Consider the following 25833-nt stretch of genomic DNA (forward strand, 5'->3'; position numbering starts at 1 on the left):
AAGAAACCAAATGTCGATTAGAGATGAAAACTCTTTTCACAAATTCAAGAAATTGCTATGCAATAGCAACATGAACTTACGTATTCGCTACCTTAAATGCTATGTCTGGCCCATTCTACTCTATGGCTTGGAATCTTGGACTTTAAAAATCCAAACAATAAACAAAATCGAAGAGTTTGAAATGTGGTGCTACAGACGTATTCTGAAGATTCCTTGGACGGACAAAGTTTCAAATGAAGAAGTTCTAACAAGATTAAGAAAAGATAGAGAACTCCTAAAAACTATCAAAATAAGAAAAACAACGTATTTTGGTCATATCATCCGAGGTTCAATATATGAATTGCTGCAACTGATTGTGAAAGGCAGAATCGAAGACAAATGCCGCATGGGAAGAAAACAGATGTCTTGGTTGAGAAACATCAGACACTGGACTGGGTAAAAAACGAGTGGAGAGTTGGTACATACTGCTAGAGACATAGGGAACTTCAACAACATTATTTCTAACATATTGTAATTTATATGATTGTATAACATACAATTCTTGGAAAAACAATTAAAGAAGTAGAATAGCATTAAAATTTTAAAAGATTATTCGTGTAATTGAAGAAACGAGAATGAATTTTTAATATATGTAACTACGTTCTATTTTTTAGGTCAATGTAATAGAATAAAAATGACAAAAGCACATTTCTATAAATAATAATTAGTTAGTTAGTTAAATTAATTTCAATTGAATGATAAATTTGTAATATTTTTATTTCATTAAAATTGCTTTACAAAAACAATATCAGATGGATTTGAATATTTAGGTCGGTTAGATTAAGATATGATGAATATCCTAGCATCCAGTTAAACCCGTTGATAGTCAAAGTCATCGTATGAATATCTAAGAGTTTAAAATCACTTCAAACTTTTAAGGTAATATAATGTCCTTTTTAAGAGGGGGTATTGTTAGTTATATAGATATTCGAGAAAGTAATACTCTAGTATGTAAAAGCATTATTCAGTTTTATTTAATTAGATTTTAATTTAATTTTTTTAAGCATAATAAGTAATTACTTTCACTTTTTTAAAGTGCTGTACTTATATAACATATGAATTAATTTAATTAATTTTGATAATTGAATTGTTTTAATTATAAACTGCAAAATATGTTTTTAATTAATTAATATTTCCGTTGGTAAACAATTGTAGTTTACTATCAGCGCGTTTGGAATTATTTTTGATAATAACTTCATTTAACAGTAATTTATCTAAATTGATTTTTCTTTTACTTTTGAATTTGTGTTGATAGTCGGAAAAACTTTCTTGAAAATTATTGCGATAATTTCGATTTGACTCATTAATATTTTGTTCATTTCCTCCTGCACTCTTAACCTCAATTACATGATTATTGTTTCTCAAAGTTTTCCATGGGCGTATCATAGCAAAAAATATGAACTCTGCAAGTGAAATGAAACTAAAACCAAAAAATAAACCTATAATGCCACCGACACTAGCTGGAAATAAATAATATCACATTAAAAGTATAGTATGTTATAATTTTATTTTATAGACTTACATAAAAAATCAGTAATGCCTGTGTATTCAGTTTGGAGAATACTTCTGTAGGAGTTCTCTTTAAAATATAAGTTCACCACAGCCATGTTTCGTTCAACGTAAGCACTACTATAATTATTTAATTTTTCACTTGATATTTTAAAACCCAGATGAGAAATTGGTGCGGAAAAAAAATCGGGAAAGTAAGTGACATCATAACAACTCGGCCAACACTGATTGCTACAATCTAACATATCGCGATCGTTCAGTATACCCAAACGTACACTTTCTACACAATTCAAATCGAAAATACTACAAATACTTTCGTTTCCATACATTTTTGGCATGAAGTGCGAAATGCAACCACAATGTTTGTACATAATCCGTGAAGTGCACTCAATTTCACAGTTCCGCTGTGAGTAGTGTGAAAAAACGATTAATTTAACTTCATTTGCGAAACTACATTGACGAGATTTCATTGCCATAGTGCGGAGTGTATGCATTGATTCTGTTCTTTCGGCACGTAAACGAACTTTCGTCTCGCGTCCTGGACCGAGCAATAAGCCAATCTCACGCATATTCGGTGACTCGGATGGATTATGCATTAAGATTTTAAAACCAATACTGTTCGAAGATGAGCAATAGTAATTTTCCGATTCGGCATCTAAGATAAGTGACAAACCTAATGATTCGCCTGTACCAGCAATAGGGCGTGGATAAAAGCGTGAAGGTAATTTTGCAGGATAACCATATTCCGCATTCCAATCGACAGGCACATATCCATCATTATTCGTCACATTCATATCCAAATGAGACCTTAAGATTTAGTGAGAATACTACTTAAATATATTTTTTTTATATTAAAATCCATATTTACAATGTATTATAACGAAAAGAGGGATGTACCATATTGAAGACACAACACAGACCTTCATCGGTTACAACGGGATGAAATAGATCATTACAATTCACATCCGCTGCTGCATAACGGCAGGCGATAAGCATGTAATTGCAAGGCTGCGATATCTTAAATGAATAAAAAATATTGATTAATGTAAAACTAATTATATTTTGAGAAACCTTACATTTATGATAAATTGCTCAAAATTACTCCAATCTGTAATGGAATTGGCTATAGACGTATTTATATTATTGGTGTGCTTGCATAGCATTTGTAGCATTGCGTATTCCTGTGAGGAACTATTAAGAATTTTATAAATGAAAATAATTATTATTAATTTTTTTATACACATTTTTGAAGGGTTAATTGGTCAATATCCTATTCGATGATGTTCTAGATCGACATTGACCAATTAGCCTGTGCACAAATATATGTATAAAAGAATAAATTAATATTATTTTAAATATTACAAATTACGCAGAAAAACTTACACCGATAAATGATTAACTCTACTTTTATAAGCTTGATTTAAATTACATATGGTCACTGCTGGAAAAGGGTCATCACTTATAAAATTGGGTTTAGGATTAATACTAAAAATGACTGGCGTTGTAGTCCATTTCTCGAAGACTTTCAGCAGAAAATATACTGAACATAATACGACTGATATGAAAGCCAGTATAAAATATAACCTTTAAGAAAATTATTGTTATAATCATTATATTCCTGAGATAGATAAAGAATATTATTATATACTTTTCAAATTTATTAAAATCCTCATTATCAAAATATTTTACTCCATGTATTGTTGTATTTTTACAAAATTCGCTTGTATTTTCTTTAAGAATATTCTTGACTGCTTTTAATTTCTTTTTATCAAATTTTTTTGTAGAACTTATAACCGAAGTATCGCGTATCTTAACCATGTCTATGTTAATCGATCTTTACACACCGAACTTTTAACTAGAAATGTTTAAAAGTAATATGTATTAAGGATTTTATTTACTTTTTTAAGCAAATTAGCCAAAGGTTTTTTTAAGGGCAAGATAATATTATGAATTATGGGTCTTGCAGTTCACTTGTAATTTGAATAAAGTATTAACAGTCGCGACTAGTCTAGAACAGTTAATAACTTAATTCTATGTTCAAGTAGTTGATTACTTTCAAACTTTTGTATTTTAGTATTAATTTTTTAAGAATTATTTCTTACCCTTTACTTATATTACAAAAGTTCATAAGGCATACATACGAACACATTTTTTAAGTCATAAACTTAATATGTAAAATAAAATATATATTTTCAATATAGTATCAATTCTAAAACTTTATCATTCATACTTTGAGTTTGCTATATAGTATGTAAATGGGATGTTTGAAAAGTATTGCTTCAAGACATGAAGCAATTTATGAATAATACTTTAAAATCTTATTTTGACAAACATGACTTGTTTTTACAGTCAAAATTATTTTTAATAATTTTTTTGACCAACCGACCATACTTGTTTATCTCCGTTTTTACAAACACTTGAATAAACAAGTATGGAGTTGTGATTGAATTTTAATAGTTAGAAAATAATGTGACATTACTAATTAAATTCGAATTACTCTAACATAAAGTTTATAGGGTTTATAGGTTTATAGGTTTATGACTTTAAAGATGGTTGCAGCAACTTAGTTCTTGTAGATTATTGTGTCCAGTTACATAGTGACAACATTTATGAAAACAACGAAAAGTGCATTAAATGGTATTGGATATAAGCTACTGATATCATAATCGGCTAGCTATGCATCAAAAACTCCATGATTCAAAGTGACTGGACAACATAAACCTTTTCCGTACAGTAAAGAAATGCTTGTCAAAAACAAAAAGATATCTAAGATTTTATTAAAATGTGTTAAGTTTAACAAGAATAATGAGTGAATCTTTGAAAACAAAAGATTCAAAGGGACGAAGATTGTATTGAAGGAATCTTCAAACTATCTAAAGATTCAGGTCATTATGACCTGAAATAACACCTTCATAAACTACGATTATCTGCTAATTCGGAATGCAGATTATACATCAAAGATGAGGAAACTACTATGCATATTTTTTGTGACTGTGCTGCTTTAATAACGCACAGAAGAAACTTGATTCATATGGAATTTCTATTACCAGAACAGATTAAGAGCTGTTCTCTTGATTTAGTTCTGTTTACAAAGTTTTAAAAACTTTGGGTAATTGTTGATGTAAATGGTACGATAGGATTTCACGTCAAAGCTTTACTAATAATAATCTAAAGATTCAATTCAAATGGGCTTCAGTTTGTACTTCAGTTACCATGGGCATATACATATATTAAGGGTAACACATTTACCATCTGCCATCTGGAAATGCGATTTCGTTCGAATTGACTAATCGTCACAGCGACTATTTATTGTTCCCAAACAAAACATTGTTAGAGAATGTCTATCGATTAAAGAAGATATTAGAATAAATTCAAAGAGCATAATAAAATATTTATAGTGTTTTTTCTATACTAAAAGAAAAAATTTTTTCTAACACCCCTAGTGTTTATACTTAATGAAAAAGAGTATAAATTTTATAACAAATTCGTTGAATATATTTAGTTTGGGAATAAATTATTGTATTGGATTGCTCACTCTCACATTTATTAATTCAGATATAATTAAACTATAGATTAAGGCTTATACACATCTTAGTCATTCAATTATTATAATGCTGATATATTTAATGAAGTATACAATAGTGTAGGTATCAAGTCGATTCTACCATTTAGGAACTGTATTTACTTTATAAGTAGCCTAACTGTTGTAAAATAATTGAAAGTTATATAAAATAAAGCTAAATTTTTCTTGACTGCTAGTCTAATATAGTAGTTCAAATTGGTGAAAATTTTATATTTTTCTACTAGGTAGGTAGGGAGATTGGCCAGCTTTGATGGTCAGCCAACTAATTCGGTAACTGATTTAATGACTTCCAGTGACCTTTGATTGATAGATTATTTTAAACTTACAAGGATTTGATAGCCTAATATTAGCGATATAACACCAGACAACGAATTCGATAACGTATCACAAACTGTAAAGTCATGAAAAATGAAAAAAAAATGAAAAGAAGTCGGTGATGTTAAGAATTAATACAGTACTTTATTTAGAAAATTTTTTCTGTGTAAAAAGTGTGCGGAATTTGATATTCGAAAAACGCATGGAAGAGGTACTATCATAATTTTGTTTTGGTATATTGGTAGCGATCTGGAATTCAGTTTATATCAGTTGCTTTTGCAATTATATATAAGTTTTAAGTGTTTTATATGAAAAAGCACATGAATGGTCACTTGGTTTTGATTTCACGAAGTCATTGCTTTCAATTTCACAGGTTGAAAGTTCTAAGCCTGGCATTTTAGATCTAAATATTATGTACAAACTTATAGAACCAATAAATATTTTCACAGTCATCTGATGGTGAATATTTGGTAATATGACAAAATAGCTAATATATAATATGGATAATGACAATATTTGGAACAGCTCCTTTCTCAATCGAAATATTCAGTTAATTGGATACAGTTTTTGTTGTTTTTTCCGGAAAAATATTTATTATATTTATAAATATTTATGAAGATTGAATCTAAACAATTACAATAATACTTATGAAATAAAATCTTCTTGTTTGTGTTCCTTGGACTCCAACGACTTTGAAATACTTAAGAGATTATCGTCTTTATATTCAAAAATGTTATCCTCATCGCACCGTTGAGATGCCATAAATTTATCAAAAATCTTACGTTTACCAATTTTTTCACAATCAACAAAATGCTGTTTGGAATATTTTCGCATATCAGATAAATGATTTCGTTGAGATTTCGATATTTTCTTGATTGTACCACTAACGGGTATTGAATTCACTGCAATTCCTTTGGAATTTTTTCGTTTTAGAAGCGAACGACATGGACGCATTATAGCGAAATAAAAAAATTCAGCAATGGATATGAAACTAAAACCAAGAAATAGACCCATGAGGCCACCAACATTAGCTATAAAAATATAATTTAATGTATTAGTATTCTATATTAGAACTACGTATATTGTTAAAACCAACTTACATAAGAAATCCGATATACCAATAAATTCTGTTTGTAAATGACTTCGAAAGGAGTTCTCTTTAAAATACATATTGACTACACCGATATTCTTTTCCACATATATATGATCAAAATCCTCTACTTTTTGATTTACAATTTCAAAACCATAATGTGAGATTATTGCAGTGAAAACGTCAACATAAAATGTCAAATCATAGCAGCTTGGATAACATTTATCAATGCAGGACTCGATTGTAGGATCTTTGCGTAGACGTACTTTTTCTACACATGAATTTTTGTAAATTGAACAAATAGTAACATTTTCATAAACTTTTGGCATATAAAAACTAATACAACCGCAATGCTGGAGTACCATTTCTGCGATACATTCCATCTCACAATTACGTTGTGTGTAGTGAGCAAAGTATTTCAAGCGTCCTTCATTGTGAAATAGACAGTGTCGATATTTCTTTTTTACTGTACGTAAATGTTGATCTGTCTCAATTTTTTCTGGACGTATTCTAAGTTTAGTTTCACGTCCCGGTGCTACCAGTACACCTGTTTCAAGTACATTTGGTGATTCATTCGGACTATGTATGGCTATTTTGAAACCAACGCTATTACCAGAAGAGCAATAATATTCATCATACTGCACGTCTAGTGTAATTGATAAACCTAAAGATTCTCCGACTCCAGGTGTAGTACGCGGAAAGAAGTTCAAATCCTTAGATAAATCTTTGGGATATCCACGTTCTGCATACCAATCAACTGGAACATTCGTGTCAGTAGAAAATCTTTTCACTACAAAAGGATTTCTAAAAATACAGATACATATATAGAAAGATAATAATATAACAATAATATAATAATATTAATTGTAATATTAAATGTAATTATGTATTAAAATATAATATATGTTATATATAAACATAAATATTACATAGATATATATGCACATATAAATTAATAATATGTGGATAGTTTTATAATATAATTTTTATTAATAAAAATTTAAATATATTATTTTAATTTAGAATAATTTAGTTTTCTTACTCTCCGATATACATGAATTTCGGGTGCAGCATATTAAATACACAACAAAGTCCTTCATCTGTGACAATTGGATGAAAAACTTGACTGCAGTTCAATTCGCTACCTGCAAAACGGCAGCCAACCACCATCTTATGACAAGGTTGAGAAACCTGAAATTGTTGAAATTATAACTATTAAATAAAGTATTGAAAGAGGTTTTTCGAACAGTAGTGAACTACAACAACAAATATTGATTTTATATTATTTTAATTATTTGAATTTATTTGTTTCGAGTATTGCCAAATACCCATCATCAGTGGTCTTCAGTGGCGTAACTACATTTTTTAGGCCTATAAGCAAATTCTAACTAAGGGGCCCCTACTAACCTCTTTTTATACCCTTTACACGAAAAAATTTAAAAAGGGTAAATAAGGTTTCTCAAGATTTTCATAATGCATTAAAGGAAACGTAGGAAATACCATTAAGTATATATCACTACAGTATATATATACTTTCTCAGTTCAAACTACTCTCTCAGCTTTTGAACTCTCCGAATGAAACTTTACACACATACTTTTCGGGAGCGGATGCTGTTCACCATTTGATTGAAATTTGACGCCTATTTCTTATAGCTGCGATATAAACTTAACAATCAGATATGAGATTTCTCCGTTTTTAATAAAGATATTCGAATGGAATTTGGTATATACTGTACTGATATTTGCATAAGACAACGTACAAATCCACATAAACTCTCGATTAAGACACATATTTTTCTTAGAAAAACTTTTTTATTTTATAAATAGGTTTAATTTAAAAATTAAGTATCTTTTATAAAATGCAATATGGAGCAGGTGCAATATGGAGTTATTCCAACAAAAAAACGTTTCGTCCTACTTTTGAGAATTTATTAAAAATAAATACAATGAATACATAAATTCATAATGGGGCCCCCTAAATTCGGGGGCCCGAAAGCGTTGCTTCCAGTCGCTTCCCTGTAGTTACGCCACTGGTGGTCTTAGAAATAATTCTTGTATTTAATTATTCGTAAATAAATTTTTGAGACTGCGTGTCAGGTCCTGCCAAATTTGAAGCTCAGAGTCAGCACACCTTAACCAACTGAGTCAAAGTCGTATTTGACTTTTATGTTCGCACATTTTTCTGGAGTTTTGTTACTTTGCTGTGAAAGTTTTATTAACAAATTAACTTGCTGTGTTTATATTAGAACGAAATCATAAACCAGTTGTAGAATAATTGAATTAATTAATTAATTATAATTTTATTTTCAATTGTTAAATTTCAATACTATTCTGTTTGTAGAGGCATTATTTGTTGTATGATTTTTTCTCTCTTATGCTAGAACCTAATCTAGGAACGTAATGCTGAGAAAGTATTGCAATAATGTCTCGAGTTAATTGAGGCTTTAAATTATTTTTAATTTGGCTGTATATTCACATATTAACTGTTTAAGGTTTTCTAAGTTCCACGTGTATTGTCACCCTCCCATTTAGCTAACAATGTGCGATTAGTGCGTAAATTGTATTTTACCTTACGTTTATCGAAGAGAGACAAAACTGGTAAATTACATTAGGAAAATATCATAGGTTAAAAACACATCACTTATCAAAGTCAACTAATTGTTAAGTACCTTGAGATTTGATTAGTTAAATATTTTAAAAACATTAAAATTCTCAAGTATAAAAAATTAGTTATCACAGGTTAAACATTTTATTTTGGAAATTTTATGGATTGAAGCCAAATATAATATATATACGCCACATAGCACTTTTTAACAATTAAATGTATAAATAATAGGTTAATTTACTACGTCCGTATTTTTATTCAAGATGGAGCATTTAATTTTATATCTATGAGCATATAACGTACTAGACCAGAAAGAGAATACTACGTGGAAGCATCAACCTCGGTCTTATTATATTAATATCACTTACATTAACTATGAATTCTGGTAAATCATTCCAGGTTTTCTCACTATTATTGTTTGTTGCATTCACATTGTTTTTGCAGAGCATCTTTAGCATTCTATTTTCACGAGATGAACTGAAATTATTTGAATAATGAATGCAAAAGCTTTTTAGCATTAACTTTTTAGAAATAATAAAATAAATATAAAATTATAATAATAAATTGTATATAAATTTCATAAAAGTTTACTTGGAAAATCTAGATGCTTTCGATCTCAGTGCTTGATTTAAATTACAAATCGTTACCGCTGGGAAAGGTTCATTTGTTATAAAAGTAGGTTCAGGATTTATGCCAAATATAACCGGTGACGTTTGCCATTTATCATAGACTTTAAATATGAAAATACTTGACAAAATCAATACCAAAATAAATGAGATACCAAAGAAACATCTGAATTAAAAAGAAATAATTTCAGTAATAATCAAAAGAGTAACGAGATAATATACCTCTCTGATGGATAGAGTTCGTCACTTGTTATGTATTTTAGTCCATGTAATGTTGTATTTTTGCAAAACTCATCAGTATTTCGTTTAAATGTCTTTCTTAGACTGAATTTATTTTTCTGTTTCAAGCCATTGGAAACACTTCTCTTTTTCATAAACATATCCCTTCTCGGCTATGACCTAAAACTTCCAGTCAAAATGTAGTACAAGTTGATACTGCGAGGCGGTTGTTGCAAGTTTAGAAATTTAAACGTTTTATTCAGTGTCGACAATAAAAAACATTTAATTATATTAATGCATTAAATGTAAGCATTATACGAGTTATATAAATATAATTAGATACACTGTAAAAATTTACTGTAAGGCTGTAAGCCTGCAACTGCTTTTTTTTTTGTTTGAAGTTAACTAAAAATGATGGAACTTTGTTCTAATACCGTTCAATGTAACAAATGATTAATAGTACAGAACCTATTTGTCAAACACAAGTCCACAAGTCCATGAAGCAAAAATTCAAATGAGTTAGTTATATTATAAATATGTCTAAAGACCGATTACAGGAAGAAATATTAACAGAAATTTTTCATGGTACAGTAGAGGAGAACGGCAACGCAGAGTTCGAATAGATGAAGAGAATAATTGCTTACAGTGAACAAGCGGATTTGAAAGGCGTCAGTTCTTCAAGCAAGGCTATGCCAACAATCATGAAGACATAATCAATCATGAAGTATAAACAGACACTAACGACTGTCTATTGTTAAAGGGTGTTTTCAGTCGAAAAATACATTAAAGATCATGCTCTGAAACTGTTCAATATAATTGACAGTCACAATAATCCAACACTCAGCATCCTAAAAATACAGCGAAATTTGATAAACACAGGCAGATACAAAGATATCAGATCCATTATATTATAAAGCCCCGTATTCAGTTATTCTTAGTGTGACTTAAAACTGTCCACAGATAAAATAGAGTAAAGGTGCTGATTCACCAACTCAGACATCTGAATATCAATATACTAAAGCAATTTCCTATTCCGAACTGCATCTTCCTAGCAATAGAGTGCTTAACACACGTACGTGTATTATCTTTTGGAACTGTCCTTCTTATGCCGTTTTTGATTGTTAAGTCTGGGGTAATTTTTTCAATCGAGATTTACTTTTAGTGCAATTTTCGTTTTCGATTGGTAAATCTCGAACAAAATATATAACAAACGAGATACATTTATAACACTCTAGATATTTTGCCAGATTAACAATATTACACTGAAATTAATAGGTGTTTTATATGGCTTGACCAATAAAGGGTGCATTGATTCGATATATATATTTATGAAAAATACAAATGTCTACTGACACTATTATAAAAATATTAGATTACACTAAAAATGTTCGATTGGGCAACAAAATTTGGTAGATCGAGAGTAAAACTAATTGAATTCAGATTTACCAATCGACAACTTTATTAGTATATAGTCAAATGGTGAACAGTTTTCTATCACAAATAAACTGACTGAATATAACTGAAGTTCAGCACCTTATTTTCTACCTCTCTCAAACCACATAGGTCCACTTATTTACATTATATGTCTTCAGCTTATTATAAAACCCAACGTTCATCCTCCTTCTTACTTTTAATATTCAAGTAAGGTTATTCATTATTTGATTAAGTTTCCTGCTTACTCGATTTCTTCTAGAATCGGTGTATATTCACAAAAAGTACGCATATGTATGTTAAATATTTCAATAAACTCTAAAAATTTTTGGCAGTGTATAGATAGTCATTAATGCAGGGGTTGAAGATAAAATTAATGTGGTAGCAACAAGTGCAATCTCACTATTTTTGTAGACTAAAAACAATGCAGAATATTTGTATACATCTTTTATTTTTTCAATGTACTTTTATTAATAATTGATCGAAATTTGATTATTATATTTATAAATAAGTTTTAAAGTGAAGTGAAACTCAGTGTACCTTAACGTTTTTGTTAACAAAGGATATATGAGAAATTTGTGTGTTTATTTAACGTATTCTGTGCGTACACGTCCTGGCATGCTTGACTTACAATGCTGTAATTCAATTAAAATAATTGTCCAAGGGTTTCATGCTTGTGTGAGATTTCCTGGCCATCCACTTGTTGACATCAAGGATATAATATTCGTCTCCGCGTATAGGAAAGTTTATTTTGTCTGCGCTATTCGGAGTTACAATAATTTTGTTCATATTTTTAGTTTCAGACTTTGTCAAATAATCACCGAAATGCCCATTGAACCGATTATATAGCTGTTGAGTAAATGAGTGCCTTTGAGAAGCCAAATTACTGTTTTTCGTCGTACTTTTATTCTTTAATATTTTAGCAAGCCTACGTCTACGCATATTATAGTAGGGTCGGATTAAAGCATAATAAATGAATTCAGCTAATGATATAAAGCTGAAACCAACAAATAAGCCCATCAAACCACCTGTACTTGCTAATGAAGAAATGAAAATTATTAACTACTATTAAGATAAATAATTATTATATTATTTATTACATAAAAAATCAGTCGTGCCAATGAATTCAGTTTGTCTGCTGCTTCTGTACGTTGTCTCCTTAAAAAACATATGTGCAATCGCTATATTATTCGAAGCATATTCACTAGACATATTGTCGATAAGCGGATGATCTACCGTAAAGCCATGATGCGATATTGGTATACTAAAGAGATATGGATCAAATGTTAAATCAAAACAACTTGGCCAACATAAATCATGACAATCGTATAATTGATCGTCAGGCATCATCGACAAGCGACGATATTTTTCCACACATTCCTCATCTTTAACACTACACACTTTACTATATTTGTACATTCTGGGCATATAATATGTTACACAACCACAATGTTTCATTATCATATTTGTTAGACATTCCATTTCACAATTTCGTTTAGTGTAATAAGAAAAATATACCAAATCTCCTTCAGTGTCGAATAAACACTTACGATAGTCCTTACGCATTGATCTTAATTTTAGATCAGTTTCAAATTTTTCTGCATGTATACGCAATTTACTTTCCATTCCGGCTGCTAAAAAGAGTCCAACCTCTTTAACATGTGGAGTTTCGGTGGGACTATGTAAAAATATCTTAAAACCCATACCATTAGAAGATGAGCAATAATATTCATCTGGTTCTAGATTTAGCATCACAGTGAAACCAAGATTTTCTCCAGTACCGACGGCTGTTCTTGGATAATATTGTGGTGGTAAATTTTTTGGATATCCATGTTCGGGATCCCAATCTACTGGTGTAGAACCATCAGTATATGAAATGTTTTCAATGTTATTTACACTAAATAAGAATATTATTAATAATTATTGAAAATGAAACAATCTTGAAATAATTAGAGAATTTAGATGGAAATAATAAATTTGTAATATTTTAAACATTGGTTCCGAAATATTGGTTTAGCCCAATATCAAATCTTATGGTTGTTGATTTGATAAATAAATGTTAGTCCAGTTTTTAAATCATAATAACTGCTTAAAGCATCGTTTATATATATTCGACTTATATATTATGTATAAGTCTATAAGACTATAAATTACATTTGAGATTTTTTTTTTAAAATGTATCGTTCTGGAATTTTAATCATAAAGCTGATGTAGTTTAAGACACTGTTATGAAAGTAAAATGTTCTCTATACATTCCACCGTTTATTCTATCGTTCTGCTGTTATAAATCTTTAAGACTGTAAGATTCATTGAGAATTCTTTGATAAGAATTCATTTTTTTGAGATTTATCGTTCCGAAATCTAACTATTAAATAACCTATAGTATACGACTTACCTACTTTCGTAGTAGAATTTTTGTAGATTTTACACTCAATATAAATCATTTTCAAATCTTATAGGTGACCTAGATTGGCTAAGATATCTAATAATCTTAGATTTATTTTAGGGACTCCCACAATTTTTTTGAAATTTAAAAGAGAGGTGATCTAAAACTTAACTTGACTTCGCTTCCACTCTTTTCTAAACTAATAGGTAAAATTCAGAATAGTGGAAAAGTCACTATTTAGCATGCAATAGTTTTTAATAAAGAAAGTTGTATTAAAATAAAAACTTACTCTGGTATATACATAAATTCCGGATGCACCATATTAAAAACACAACAAAGACCAGCATCTGTGACTATTGGACGGAAAATAGTTTTACAATCATAATTTATAGCTCCAAATCGACATGATATTAATAGTCTAGAACATGGTTGTGATACCTGAAATTAGAAGGTGACATCAAACTTTTTAAAATAAAGGATTTAATATAATACTGTGCTATAGTATTGTATCAGAAACTATTTTTCACGGCATTAGGGTCTATCCTGTGAGCTCTGATATTAATGCAAAAATTTAAGTAATACTGAATTGTTAAATAATGCATGTCATCATTAGTACTATGAGTCCTAGAACTAATCAATTTTAGTTATTCAATGAAATCAACGATATCTCACTGATCTACGAATAGCAATGCAGACTTACTTGTGCAAACAACAGCTATGGGCATAATAATCGATCTAATAAATAATGTTAATCTATTTATAAATATTTGAAAAAATCATTTCAATGTAAGGTATATAGTAAGTAGGTTTTGGCTGAAAAATCCTGCAATGATCCGGTAGTCAAAAAATACTTTTAAATGTAGTTTCTGGAAGAATTGTAATTTATTTGTAAAAAAATCTACTTCTTAGCTGTAATTTTTGTAATAATTTCTCATGCATGTTACATATTTCAAAGCTGATTTTTATATAATATTTTATTCTATTTTAGGTTTATATAATATATAGGTTAAAGTGTTATTTTTGGAACCCTAAGTAGTTCTTATAATTATGGCTAATAGTTCTATTTACAAGTAGTATTTACAAGTACTCACATCAATTATAACTTGATCCAATTTTTTCCAATCGTTTATTGGCACTGAAGCATTTTTAACCGATGACTTATGTCCACAAATTATCTTTAATATTTCATATTCAGTAGTGTTCCTGTTATATAAAATATATTATAAAATTTTTTTAAAGAAACATTTAAAATATATAATTTTTCTCTCACTTCTTATAACTTTTGGCTTTACTCTTTAGTGCTTGATTCAGATTACAAATAGTAACAGCAGGAAAAGGATCCTCTGTAATACTTGTTGGTTCTGGATTAAGTGATAATATTACCGGAGTTGAGCGCCATTTTGAGTAAGCACTAGATATAAAAAACATTGAGACGACTACAACTGCAATAAATGAAAGCGTGAAGAATATTCTATAGAAATAATAAAACAAAATATTAATATAAAATTTTACATCACTACATTGAAATGATATCACCACATTGAAATGATATCACTACTAATCACCTTTCAATTGGATGCAATTGCTTGTCTGCAACATACTTCAGGCCATGTAAAGTTGTGTTATTACAAAATTCATTCGTGTTTTCCATAAATAATTTTTTAAAATTATTTAAGCTAGAGTCACTGTGACGTCTAATAGGTATCACAAATTTTGGTTGTTCTTTTCGAAAACTTTGTAAAGTACTCATGATGACTGCTTAAGTAGAACTGCTTTACTTTTTTATTAGTACATCGAAAATATTTTAATATTAGCTCTGAATTCAATTCCATTAGCCAAAAATATGGACGAAAGAACTTACTTGACCCTTTTTCATCAAAAGAATTCTAAATAAACGAAAATATTTGTTTATTTGTTTGTGATACCTTTATTGTGTTCGATATGCATGTCTCGTGATATGATTATCAAGTGAAGCATAAAAGAAAATGCCTACCAATGATAGGCATGAGTGATACATTGTGACCGAAAAGTTTCCGGAAAATTTTAAATAAAACGCAAAATTCTTAATCTTCATCAATATTTATTTTATCTCCTTCAAAATATGCTCCATTAGAAGCGATACACAAATGCCAACGTTTCTTCCAATCATCAAAACATTTTTTATAGGCGCTTTCCGGTATGGCTTTGAGTTCCCTCTGCGAATTCTGTTTTACGTCTTCTATGGATTCAAAACGCGTTCCTCTGAGTGGTAATTTGAGGTTGGGAAACAGGAAAAAGTCACACGGTGCAAGATCAGGTGAATACGGTGGCTGTTCGATGGTATTTATTGAATGTTTGGCCTTAAAATCGTTGATAATGTTGAACAAATTGAGGTGAATCGGAACAAGCCGGGCGTTGACACGTCGCATACACAAATTGTCCACCAAAATCAAACGAGCCATCTCACGACCGATGCCTAGCTCTCGTGCTATCTCTCTAACACTCACATGAGGATTTTTGAACACGATTTCCTTTGCCTTTTCAATGTTTTCGTCGGTGGTAGAGGTCGAAGGTCGTCCAGAACGCGGCATGTCTTCGACGGTCGTACGACAGTCCTGAAAGGCTTTGTACCACTCATAAACTTGAGTTTTCGATAAAACTGATTCCCCATAAGCCTTTTGTAGCATTCGCAACGATTCTGCACACGAAATTTCGTTCGAAAAACAAAATTTGATGCAAACTCTTTGTTCAATATTTTTTTCCATTGTTTTTTTCGCAACGCACTACTGAGGTGAACTGGTTTCAACAGCTGCCGTAAACGAACTGTCTGACAGATCGCGCTCATTTTTGGCATAGTAATTGAGGACAAGTGCTGCCAAACTACATAAACTTAAAATATCGAAAAATATACAGCGCGCGAATTTTAAATGAGAATTTCCGAAAGCTTTTCGGTCACAATGTATTTTGAAAATATTGACTTTGCGACTACTTAAATCCAATAAAATACAAAGTCAAGGTTGTACTCTACAAGTTTAAAGTATTTTTCGCTTTAAGTATTTAAGAGAAAGTTCTTTTAGGATTTATACGGTTTAATAAGATAGATTCGTAATCGATTAATTCAAAATAAACTTATTCATTTATACCACCAATAATCTCAGAAGCAAAAGTTTTCCATTTATTCTAAAGTTTGAAATAAGATATTTTCCATAATAGATTCTTGGTAAAATGATAAAAAGAGATACCCCGTAAAGCAGTATTTGATTTTTACTACGTAATTATTGAGGGGAAAGGCAACTGCCTTTGATTGAAGTTTGGAAAGCAACTTCAATAATATAATGCTTTGATCAGTTAAATATCTATATATACATTTAAATGACAATAATCTCTCGAAAGGTTTGAAGAGACTCTTTATTAATATAATGCTTTTATCAGTTGAATATCTATATAAATAAATATATTCGCGCTCTTAAAACTTTTAAAAGGATAAAATGAGGGTAGACCTCTGTGGTGTCAGAGCTGGAAAATAGTGAGCTAAGTACACAACGCAACCGATATTGTGGTGTTGGGGCTATGACATTTTTGTTGAGTTTAGAAATTATATGTGTAACAGAAGATAACGTTCAGTTCCAGGCAAGAAGTGTTGCTCTCTCATATCATACAATCAATCTACAATGCAGAGGTAGAATTTCACAGCATTTAAAAAAAATTCTAATTGTACTTAGTGTTGTAGTTTTTATAATGACAAGATGTAAAAGAATTAATGTACCATTATTGTATCAAGTGAGGTAAATATTTTATCTGTATTGGCCACATATGTGATTACTTTTTTTAGCACATAAAAGAAACATAAGTTACCATAGGTTATACCATTGATACACTGTATAATATAGCAATTTAATCTATATGCCTTATAGATTGAAAATTATAATAGTTTCTTAAACACGAGTCGCTCTAATACGGAGATAAAGAAATAGATAAATTATATTTTTTGTGCTAAAATGATAAAATATCTATTTTGATCCTAAGTTAAAAAATCTATTCGACATTGAATTAAGAATATTTAATAGAGTAAAGACTGATATATACCTACAATTTAAATTATCTAATTGATATCCATTTTAAAGAAATTGAGGATTTGTTTTCGATAGACTTTTCTCGTTAAATATTAGAAATAGATTAACCCCTCCAACAAAATTTTTTCGTTTCCTTAGTTGAAGGAATCACGTGATTTGTCGTTCCATCACAGAATTTTCGGAAACATTTATAAAAGATAAATAGGTATACTCTTTTTAAACAGTAAGCAAGTAATAAAAAATTACTACCTAAGGACTGATAATAAAAGTATAATTAAAATTAACATTTTTTGTATATTAAAACACTTTCTTCTATTTGAAATATAATATTGAATTTAATATACAAAATATTTTTAACGATATCTTAAATAAAACATCTGACCCATTTATATAATACTCTGCGTATTTCTCTTATATAAATCTTAGAAATATTGATATGTCTTATGAGTAGTAAATACACTTATATATACATATGTTTTCCTATATCATTTAAATAAATCTTAATTAGTGCATTTCAAGTGTGTAAATCTTTCAACATGAATTTTTTATATCTGCACAATATTTACGGAATATTGACTTATTTGTTTATTTTAAAAACTGTTAGTTTACGTATTGATGCTCTTTTAATAGGTTCATCGAACTCAAATAGAATAGTTCAATACTATATGTATCTGCAAACCTAATAAAATTTATTTAAATGATATAAGAATTAATAGCGAATTAATTGGAGCTTTAACTAATGGTTTATTGACCAATAGTACAATTATTTGTAATATTGCATTATTTCTTTCAATTTAACAAATATTTGGGGCTAATGGATTTTTTATTAGTCAAAATAAAAATTTCATGAGAGTTAGGTGTGTCACCCTTATGGAGCGAAATATAATAGAACTTATCCATTGTTATATTTACATCTCATGTACATTTAATTCTTCGCATTAGTCGTAAGGATATTTTAATTGGGGTTCTATAAGCCCTGGAGACATTTGTAATGATAAGCAAGTACCTTTAATCCTTGTACTAAGATTTATAATAACATGTATATACTGTCGCTTAAGATTTTTATAAAAGCTATCGAATAATTGAAGTTGCTTAGATGTTTTTATATGATTTTGTATGATTTAATTTTTGACAGACAGTTATAGAATCTATTAATGGTAAAAGTCCAGCAGAAATAATAACGGCATAAAGTCGAAGAGATGACCAAATTTGAGATGTATAAAATCTGTTAGCACCATACTATTATAACCATACTGTTATATAAGTATATAACTAAAAAAGGTTAACGAAATCGATAAATTGTACCTTGCTTAATCGAAAAAAGTTTAAAACTGCCAATGGCAATACCAACATTTAGTATTATTTACTTTACTTAGTTGATTCTTACAGACGTGAGTCATTCTTTGCCGCATGCAGTAGCATCCGCCAGCCAGCTTGATCAATGGCTTGCTGTTGCCAGTTGATAGCACCAAGCGCCCACAAATTGTTAGACACCTTGTCCTTCCCATAAAGATACGGAAGTCTTCTACTGCGATTTTTAACTGCAGGTACCGAATCAAACCCCTTTCTAGCCGGAGCTCTTTGTTCTATTCGCACGACATGACCAAGCCAGTAAAGCCGCTGAGTTTTTAGGCGCTATGTCAATGCCGCGGTATAGCTCATACAGTTCATCGTTCCATCGAATTCGATACTCGTCGCCAAGGCGTACATGACCATAGATCTTCTGAAGCTCTCGAATGCTCCTAACGCCTTTTCATCACTATTGGTAATTGTCCAAGCTTTTGCACCATACAGCAGGGCAGGCATCATTGAGTGTGATTTATGCTTGCTGAGAGAGGGTTTTATTTCTCAATTGCTTACTAGGTCCCAAATAACATATGTTCACAAGAGTGATTGTTCGTCACATCTCAAGGCTGACGTCATCTTTAGGGTATACGCTGAAGATAAATAAACAAAGTTTTTCACAACTTCGAACTTATAATTGTTAACAGTGACGTGGATCCCATGACGCTCAGGGAATTTGTTTGTTGAGTGAAAATACTTTGTTTTGTCCTTATTTACCACAAGTCTTACTTGTTTCGCTTCATTCAGTATTACTCTATGAATAAATCTAGAATATGGCCACTTGTTTCACTTTATTCTGTATTACTCTAGAAACAACTCTAGAAGATGGCCACTACATTAGATCTTCACTTGATTTATTTTGCTTAATAGAAAACTTTAAATGTAATCGTAAAGACATCTGGTTCTACGCATCAGATCCACTTAACAATCATGCAGGAGATGCACCTTTCGTAAGAATAGTGAACGATATGAATTACAGCTGATATATAACAAGTATCACAATGTTTAGTTTCAGAAATTTACATCATCATTTCACTTTTTCTAATTTATTAGTTTTTATTCAAATTAATTATTTATATAATAAAAAAATTAAAATTCATGATTTCAAAAATTTCACACACTCATATACATCTTATAAATATGTTCAAACATTATTTCGATTTTTTCATACTTAACATATTTAAAAATAATAAATATCATTATGCTTAAAATATTTAAAATCATTATAAAATCTAAATATACAATAAACGAATTTTAAAATTTTAAATCTAAAAACTTTTTAAAACACATGCGCGCCTGACATCCTTTCGCATAACTTAAGGATATAAAAACTTATAATCTTTAACATATCTCTTCATATATTATTTTCAGCATTAATTTTTGTTAAATTTAAAAAAGTCGACCGATAGATCCAAAATTGGTGGTGCTTGCGGATTGACAACTGTTTCTTTCATAGTCATGGCCTCAACGGCATTGTCACTCACATGATCGTAATGTGGTACTATAGAACTTACATTTGATCTGCCATGGTGACCGCTTTGATTAAGTAAACTGCCATCTACCAATTTCTTTATACCAACCAAATCATCAACAGCACGCAATAGACTTTCCTCAGATGGTGGCAGTAATTTACCGCCAGCTGATAGATTTAACTTTTGTGCTGCCTCATCAGTAATAGTGTTATCTAAAGACATGCTCAATGCTGTATAGTCAATATTGCGTACATTACTGAGTGGTGCTTTATGGGATTGCAACATATCATAATTACCGCAAGATGTATCTAATTCTGGTGGTGCTTCAATAGCTGTCATATCGAGCGCATACTGACCTTCGGGTATACCTAGGACACGTGCTGTACGTGATGTTACTAAGTGTAAACCAGATGTATTTCTAATTATACGTGAGCTACGCAGTTGCAGTTGTTCAACAAAATCGTTTAATTCATTAAGAAATATTTCGGCTCGCTGATCTTCATTGAGATTAGATTTCTGCAATTTTGATATGAAAAAACGAAACAATGACATTTCTTCATTTGGCGGGATTTGTTCATTCATAATATCATTATTGGCTGCTATTTGGTTGTCTTCATTGGAGCTTAAATGCATTTGTTTCATATGATCAGGATGTTGTATGAAATGCTTTTGTAATCGACGTCCCAAAAATATTTTATTACAAGTTGGACATATCGATCCTGGTGGCACACGACGTTTACTTTGCGTTGTAGTGGCTGGAGTTGACTTTTCTTGTTCAGATTCAAGTATTGACATCTGAGGTTCAGTAGTTTGTGGTGTTTTTATGTTTTTACTGCATTTGTAGTCTTTGTCGGTAAGTTGCTCTATGAATTCATGTACGAAATTGCTTGTTTCTTCTTGACTAATTGTAGTTTTTGAGGTTTTTATAAGACGTCCGGAACGTGTGCGTATTGAAGTATCTTGACTTTTATCTGTTTTGGTCTTGTCACATGCAACTCCTTGAGTTTTATTAATGTGATTCACATTTTTGAATGTGAGTTGTGATTTATCTAAAGCATTAGCAACTGTTGATGTTTTCTTTTTGTGACGTCCAACCCTTGATTTTGGCTTTACGGATTCATTTGTTGCATTGATTATTTGTTTGTTTTTACATGTTTTCCTAAGTTTTAGTTTAAAATCTTTTGGTAATAAAAAACGATAAACCGTTTTTTGATTTGTACTTAACTCAGTGCGTAAAATTTCATTACGTTTCCTGTGAACAAGAGCAAATTTATAAAATTAAACTTATTTATTGAGCTAACATTTAGTACCTATCAATAACGATGCGATCCTGTTTCGAGAATTTAAGTATATTATATGCTAGTTTCGACAATGTATCCAAATTGTGTGGTATTAGATTGCTTTCTTCTGCACCTGCCAGTTCTGTTACCAATTGTGGTACATTTGCTAAAATAGTTTCACTGCTTTTGATTGGAAGTACTTCGGGTAAATCAATACTGTTTCGATTATTTACATTTCTAAATAAGTAAAAATTATAAAATTCCTTTGTGTTAATGATACGACCGCGTTGTTCTAGGGGAGTTAAATATACATTTTGTGTTTCATTGCTTTGTTGAAGATTTTTTAACTTTGCATTGGAATTGGAACCATCAGTTTGTTTTCGAAATATTCCTGATGTTATAAACGACGTCCTTCCCGATTGCAGTTCATAATCATCTTCATAACAAAGTATTGGGTTTTCCTCTATATCCTTAACATTTTCAATAAATGAATAATCTGCAGTTTGTTCACAATGCACTGTGTGAAGATTATTCGGAATGATTGCATTTGTATGCGACGTATATGCAGCAGATAGTTGCTGCTTGTCCGTATTATTACCACTGAGTTTATTAGACTGTAATATATAAGCATGATTACATATAAATATTGCGATGAATTACAAAACTTACATCATTGAATTTCAATAAGTATTCCAGTTCTTCATACAAGTTCAAGGCATCGGCTTGAATATCCAATATCTCATGTTGTTTGGGCACAGACGGTATTGGCGTCGCGCCTTTCTTACAGGAAACGTTCTGTACAATAGTGTGGAATGTTTCACCTTCATATTGCATACAGCTTTGTATTTAATTTATTTATATTTGAATTTGATTAAGGATATTAAAATATTATTTTTATATGACTTGTATTGCCAGTGATTTCATGAAACTAATTATCCACCGGTCGGTGAAGTATATAATATATATGCACAACAACGCGTTTATAATGCTCTGATATTCTTTAATTTAACTTCATTATTATTATAAACCAACAATACTTTTAGTTATATTACATGACATTCAATAAATTTTATATACTTTTAAGGCAGATGCCGAGTAATTGTTTTTGTTTTATTGCAAAATTTCTAACGTCAAAAACAACAGCTGGTGTTTACATTTTTAAAGTGCTGTCAAGATTTTTACACGTACTAAAAACTCAGCTGCGTACAGTATGAATAGAAAGTATGATACGACAAACGAAAAGTTGCTATAACAATTATAATATGGAAAAATTTACATTGCTTTATTATTGTAATATAGTTTAAGTACAATATGCTGTACTATGTACTATATATAATATAGTATATAGTATAATATATATGTACATTATAATATAATATATTATAATACATATTATAATATAATATAAGTTTTTTATATACAAATAGTCTCACCGCATTTTCATATGTTAGTAGTCACATATAATTTTCTACTCTAGCAGTCTTTCTTATAATTATTCACAGAGTAAATATTAATTTTGATATCTGGATAATGATTATATTAGCATTAAAATTAGATTTCTGCTAATTAATAATTTAGTAATCAGCAGTTTAAGAAATATTTACATAGAAGAGAGCATATAAGAGATATTCGTACGCATTCCGTAACCTGGTAACTTCATCAAATGATAAAATTTCAAATACAGAATTACTAAACTATAGAGAAATTAATGTCCAGGGCACGATTATGCTACAGATGCTCGCTACAATAGTTCACGACTTTCAATTTAGTCCAATCACAGGTGTAGTAAAATTCTTGCAGTAAAATTCAAGCAAAAAGATGCAAATTGCAGAAAGATCAAAAGTGCTGTTGCGAAGCGTTAATGATCATATTTTCTACCGATTGTAGAAGTTTGTTTTTATCGCTCCTATTAGCTATTATTGCAACATTAAAGAGAATTGCCTAAATTGTGATGATTTCTTTATCTGTGATAATAAGTTTCTTCTTGTTTAAATTTGCTGTCGTTTTCCATTAGAAATCTGGAAAATGTGTCTGCATTCATATGGTATGTCGTTGCTCTGATATTTATAGAGTTGCCAATGCATTGTGGTCGCTTAATAATTTGAAGTAACGACCATAGACGAATTGATGAGATTAATCATATTAAAAACGATAGAGATCTGTCAATCTGTGAATATAAACAGTCACTTAAATAAATTTTAGCTGCAAATATTATACAATTTTTTTTTCATAACATACACTGTTCGTTCATATTGGATTTATATTCCTAAGCTCGATATTTCAAATGCCAATATTGAATATATGACAAGCGTTCCAATTAATTTCAGTATCACAAACTTAAACAATTCCATTATAGTTCGTTCACACAATCAAAATTGAAGCATTTCCGGAATTGATTTGATTTCCATCATCGTTCTTGTAATTCTGGTGAGATAAAATTATATTTCTAAAAATTAAGTTTATTGTTTCTGTGACTATTAAAATGGATTTTCAACATTTAAATTCATAGTCCAATTGCTCGAATATTTCATTCTTTAGTTTTATGGAGTGTATTCTATTATAAACGAATAGGGCACACTACCTAAATCTCAAAAGGTAGTATATGGTATAATGACAAAACAAAAAAAAAAAAATGGTATAAAAATCATTTTAATTTTTACTATTTTAAAAAGGTCAATTGGATCACAGAATATATGGTATTTACAAAACTGCACATGAAACCAAAATGTTTTATATTAACCATTTCATTTCTGTATATCTTGAATATAGCTTTATAAGGTTTAGATTTTTCAAATTAAATAAGAATTACAATTTCAAAAAATCTGTATTATGTGCATAACATCATATATTATATAAACTTTAATCGTTGAAGAGTTGTTTCCGAATTAACTATATACATATTTTAACTACGAAAACTCAGCCCTAATTTAAAATTTCGACATTAAACAGGTGTATAAGACAAACGAATCCTTTCGGTGTTAACTTCTTTCTGTATACCATGTCTGTAATCAAGTCATATCAACTCATAATTTGTAACTTAATCGCTCAACTGTCATGAAATTTGTTATCCTATATTTTATGTGTCATGCTATGGATTTATCAGCTGATGTCTTAGCTGTGATATTACGAGTAAGATTACGTTCGTTTAGAAAATTTAACATTTCCGCATTTCTTGCTGTAATTCTCGATTTTCAATTAATTTAAAGACGTATTTTGAATATAGAGAAAACTTCTTTGCTTTGCAATATCATTACATGCCTATGTGTTGAAGGTGTTATATGTAGACTGTTCATGAAGAATTGTCCCATTTACTTTTCTTAAAGCTCTCTGAAAAGAGAAGTTTATGTCACCTTAGTCGAAAGGCTCAACACACAATATAAGAAACTCAACTGGATTAGTTTAAGGAATACTGTATAATTTACAAATATCTATATATCTAGTCAGTTAGTTTTATCAACGAATATCATTTTATTTGTACCCTCAATAGATTAAAGTGTTTAATATTGAACTTAATCCCGTAATATTTTATATATTATAGAAATAGCAGCAAAGTTTTTAAATTAATCATTAAGTGTTCCAAAATGATTACAAATTTCGTCTTTATATAATTCTGGTATATTAAAATATTTTTTAAAAAAAATTTTTTTCTCAGTATCTTATGAACTACTAATATTTTATAAACTATTCAATTTAAATTTAATTTCAAATGAATTCAAACTTAAATTGCATAAGATAATTTTTTAAGATCCATGTAGCTACAATGTCAAACTTTCCATTCAAAAACTTGATGGTAAAATTCCATACCACAAAACAAGAGAACTCGATTTGTCACTTATAAAAATAGGAACAAAAGTCAATGTCGTCGCGACAGGCCGCACCACA

General features: G+C 29.8%; 4 protein-coding genes across 4 annotated transcripts; all 4 read right to left on the reverse strand.

The window, feature by feature from the left end:
• Positions 1-328: 328 nt before the first annotated feature.
• LOC119666721 (pickpocket protein 28-like) lies at positions 329-2720 on the reverse strand. The gene is made up of 5 exons (XM_038076004.1): positions 2625-2720; positions 2417-2565; positions 1562-2355; positions 1275-1499; positions 329-540 (listed from the first exon to the last, which is right to left on the reverse strand). The coding sequence occupies exons 1-5, from the start codon at positions 2718-2720 to the stop codon at positions 329-331; spliced, it is 1476 nt and encodes a 491-aa protein (XP_037931932.1).
• A 3371-nt stretch (positions 2721-6091) lies between these two features.
• LOC119666722 (pickpocket protein 28-like) lies at positions 6092-10147 on the reverse strand. Its single transcript, XM_038076005.1, has 6 exons — positions 9990-10147; positions 9733-9933; positions 9510-9618; positions 7579-7727; positions 6547-7340; positions 6092-6477 (listed from the first exon to the last, which is right to left on the reverse strand). The coding sequence occupies exons 1-6, from the start codon at positions 10145-10147 to the stop codon at positions 6092-6094; spliced, it is 1797 nt and encodes a 598-aa protein (XP_037931933.1).
• Positions 10148-12059: 1912 nt separating this feature from the next.
• Positions 12060-15553, reverse strand: LOC119666724 (pickpocket protein 28-like). Its single transcript, XM_038076006.1, has 6 exons — positions 15369-15553; positions 15074-15274; positions 14895-15006; positions 14093-14241; positions 12518-13314; positions 12060-12454 (listed from the first exon to the last, which is right to left on the reverse strand). Exons 1-6 carry the CDS (start codon positions 15551-15553, stop codon positions 12060-12062), a joined length of 1839 nt encoding a protein of 612 aa, XP_037931934.1.
• A 4940-nt stretch (positions 15554-20493) lies between these two features.
• On the reverse strand, positions 20494-23008 carry LOC119670181. Its single transcript, XM_038080346.1, has 3 exons — positions 22621-23008; positions 21982-22565; positions 20494-21923 (listed from the first exon to the last, which is right to left on the reverse strand). Exons 1-3 carry the CDS (start codon positions 22783-22785, stop codon positions 20573-20575), a joined length of 2100 nt encoding a protein of 699 aa, XP_037936274.1. The 5' UTR covers positions 22786-23008; the 3' UTR covers positions 20494-20572.
• Positions 23009-25833: the final 2825 nt, after the last annotated feature.

This window comes from Teleopsis dalmanni, chromosome 1 (assembly GCF_002237135.1).
Source record: "Teleopsis dalmanni isolate 2A chromosome 1, ASM223713v2, whole genome shotgun sequence".
Lineage (NCBI taxonomy): Eukaryota > Metazoa > Arthropoda > Insecta > Diptera > Diopsidae > Teleopsis > Teleopsis dalmanni.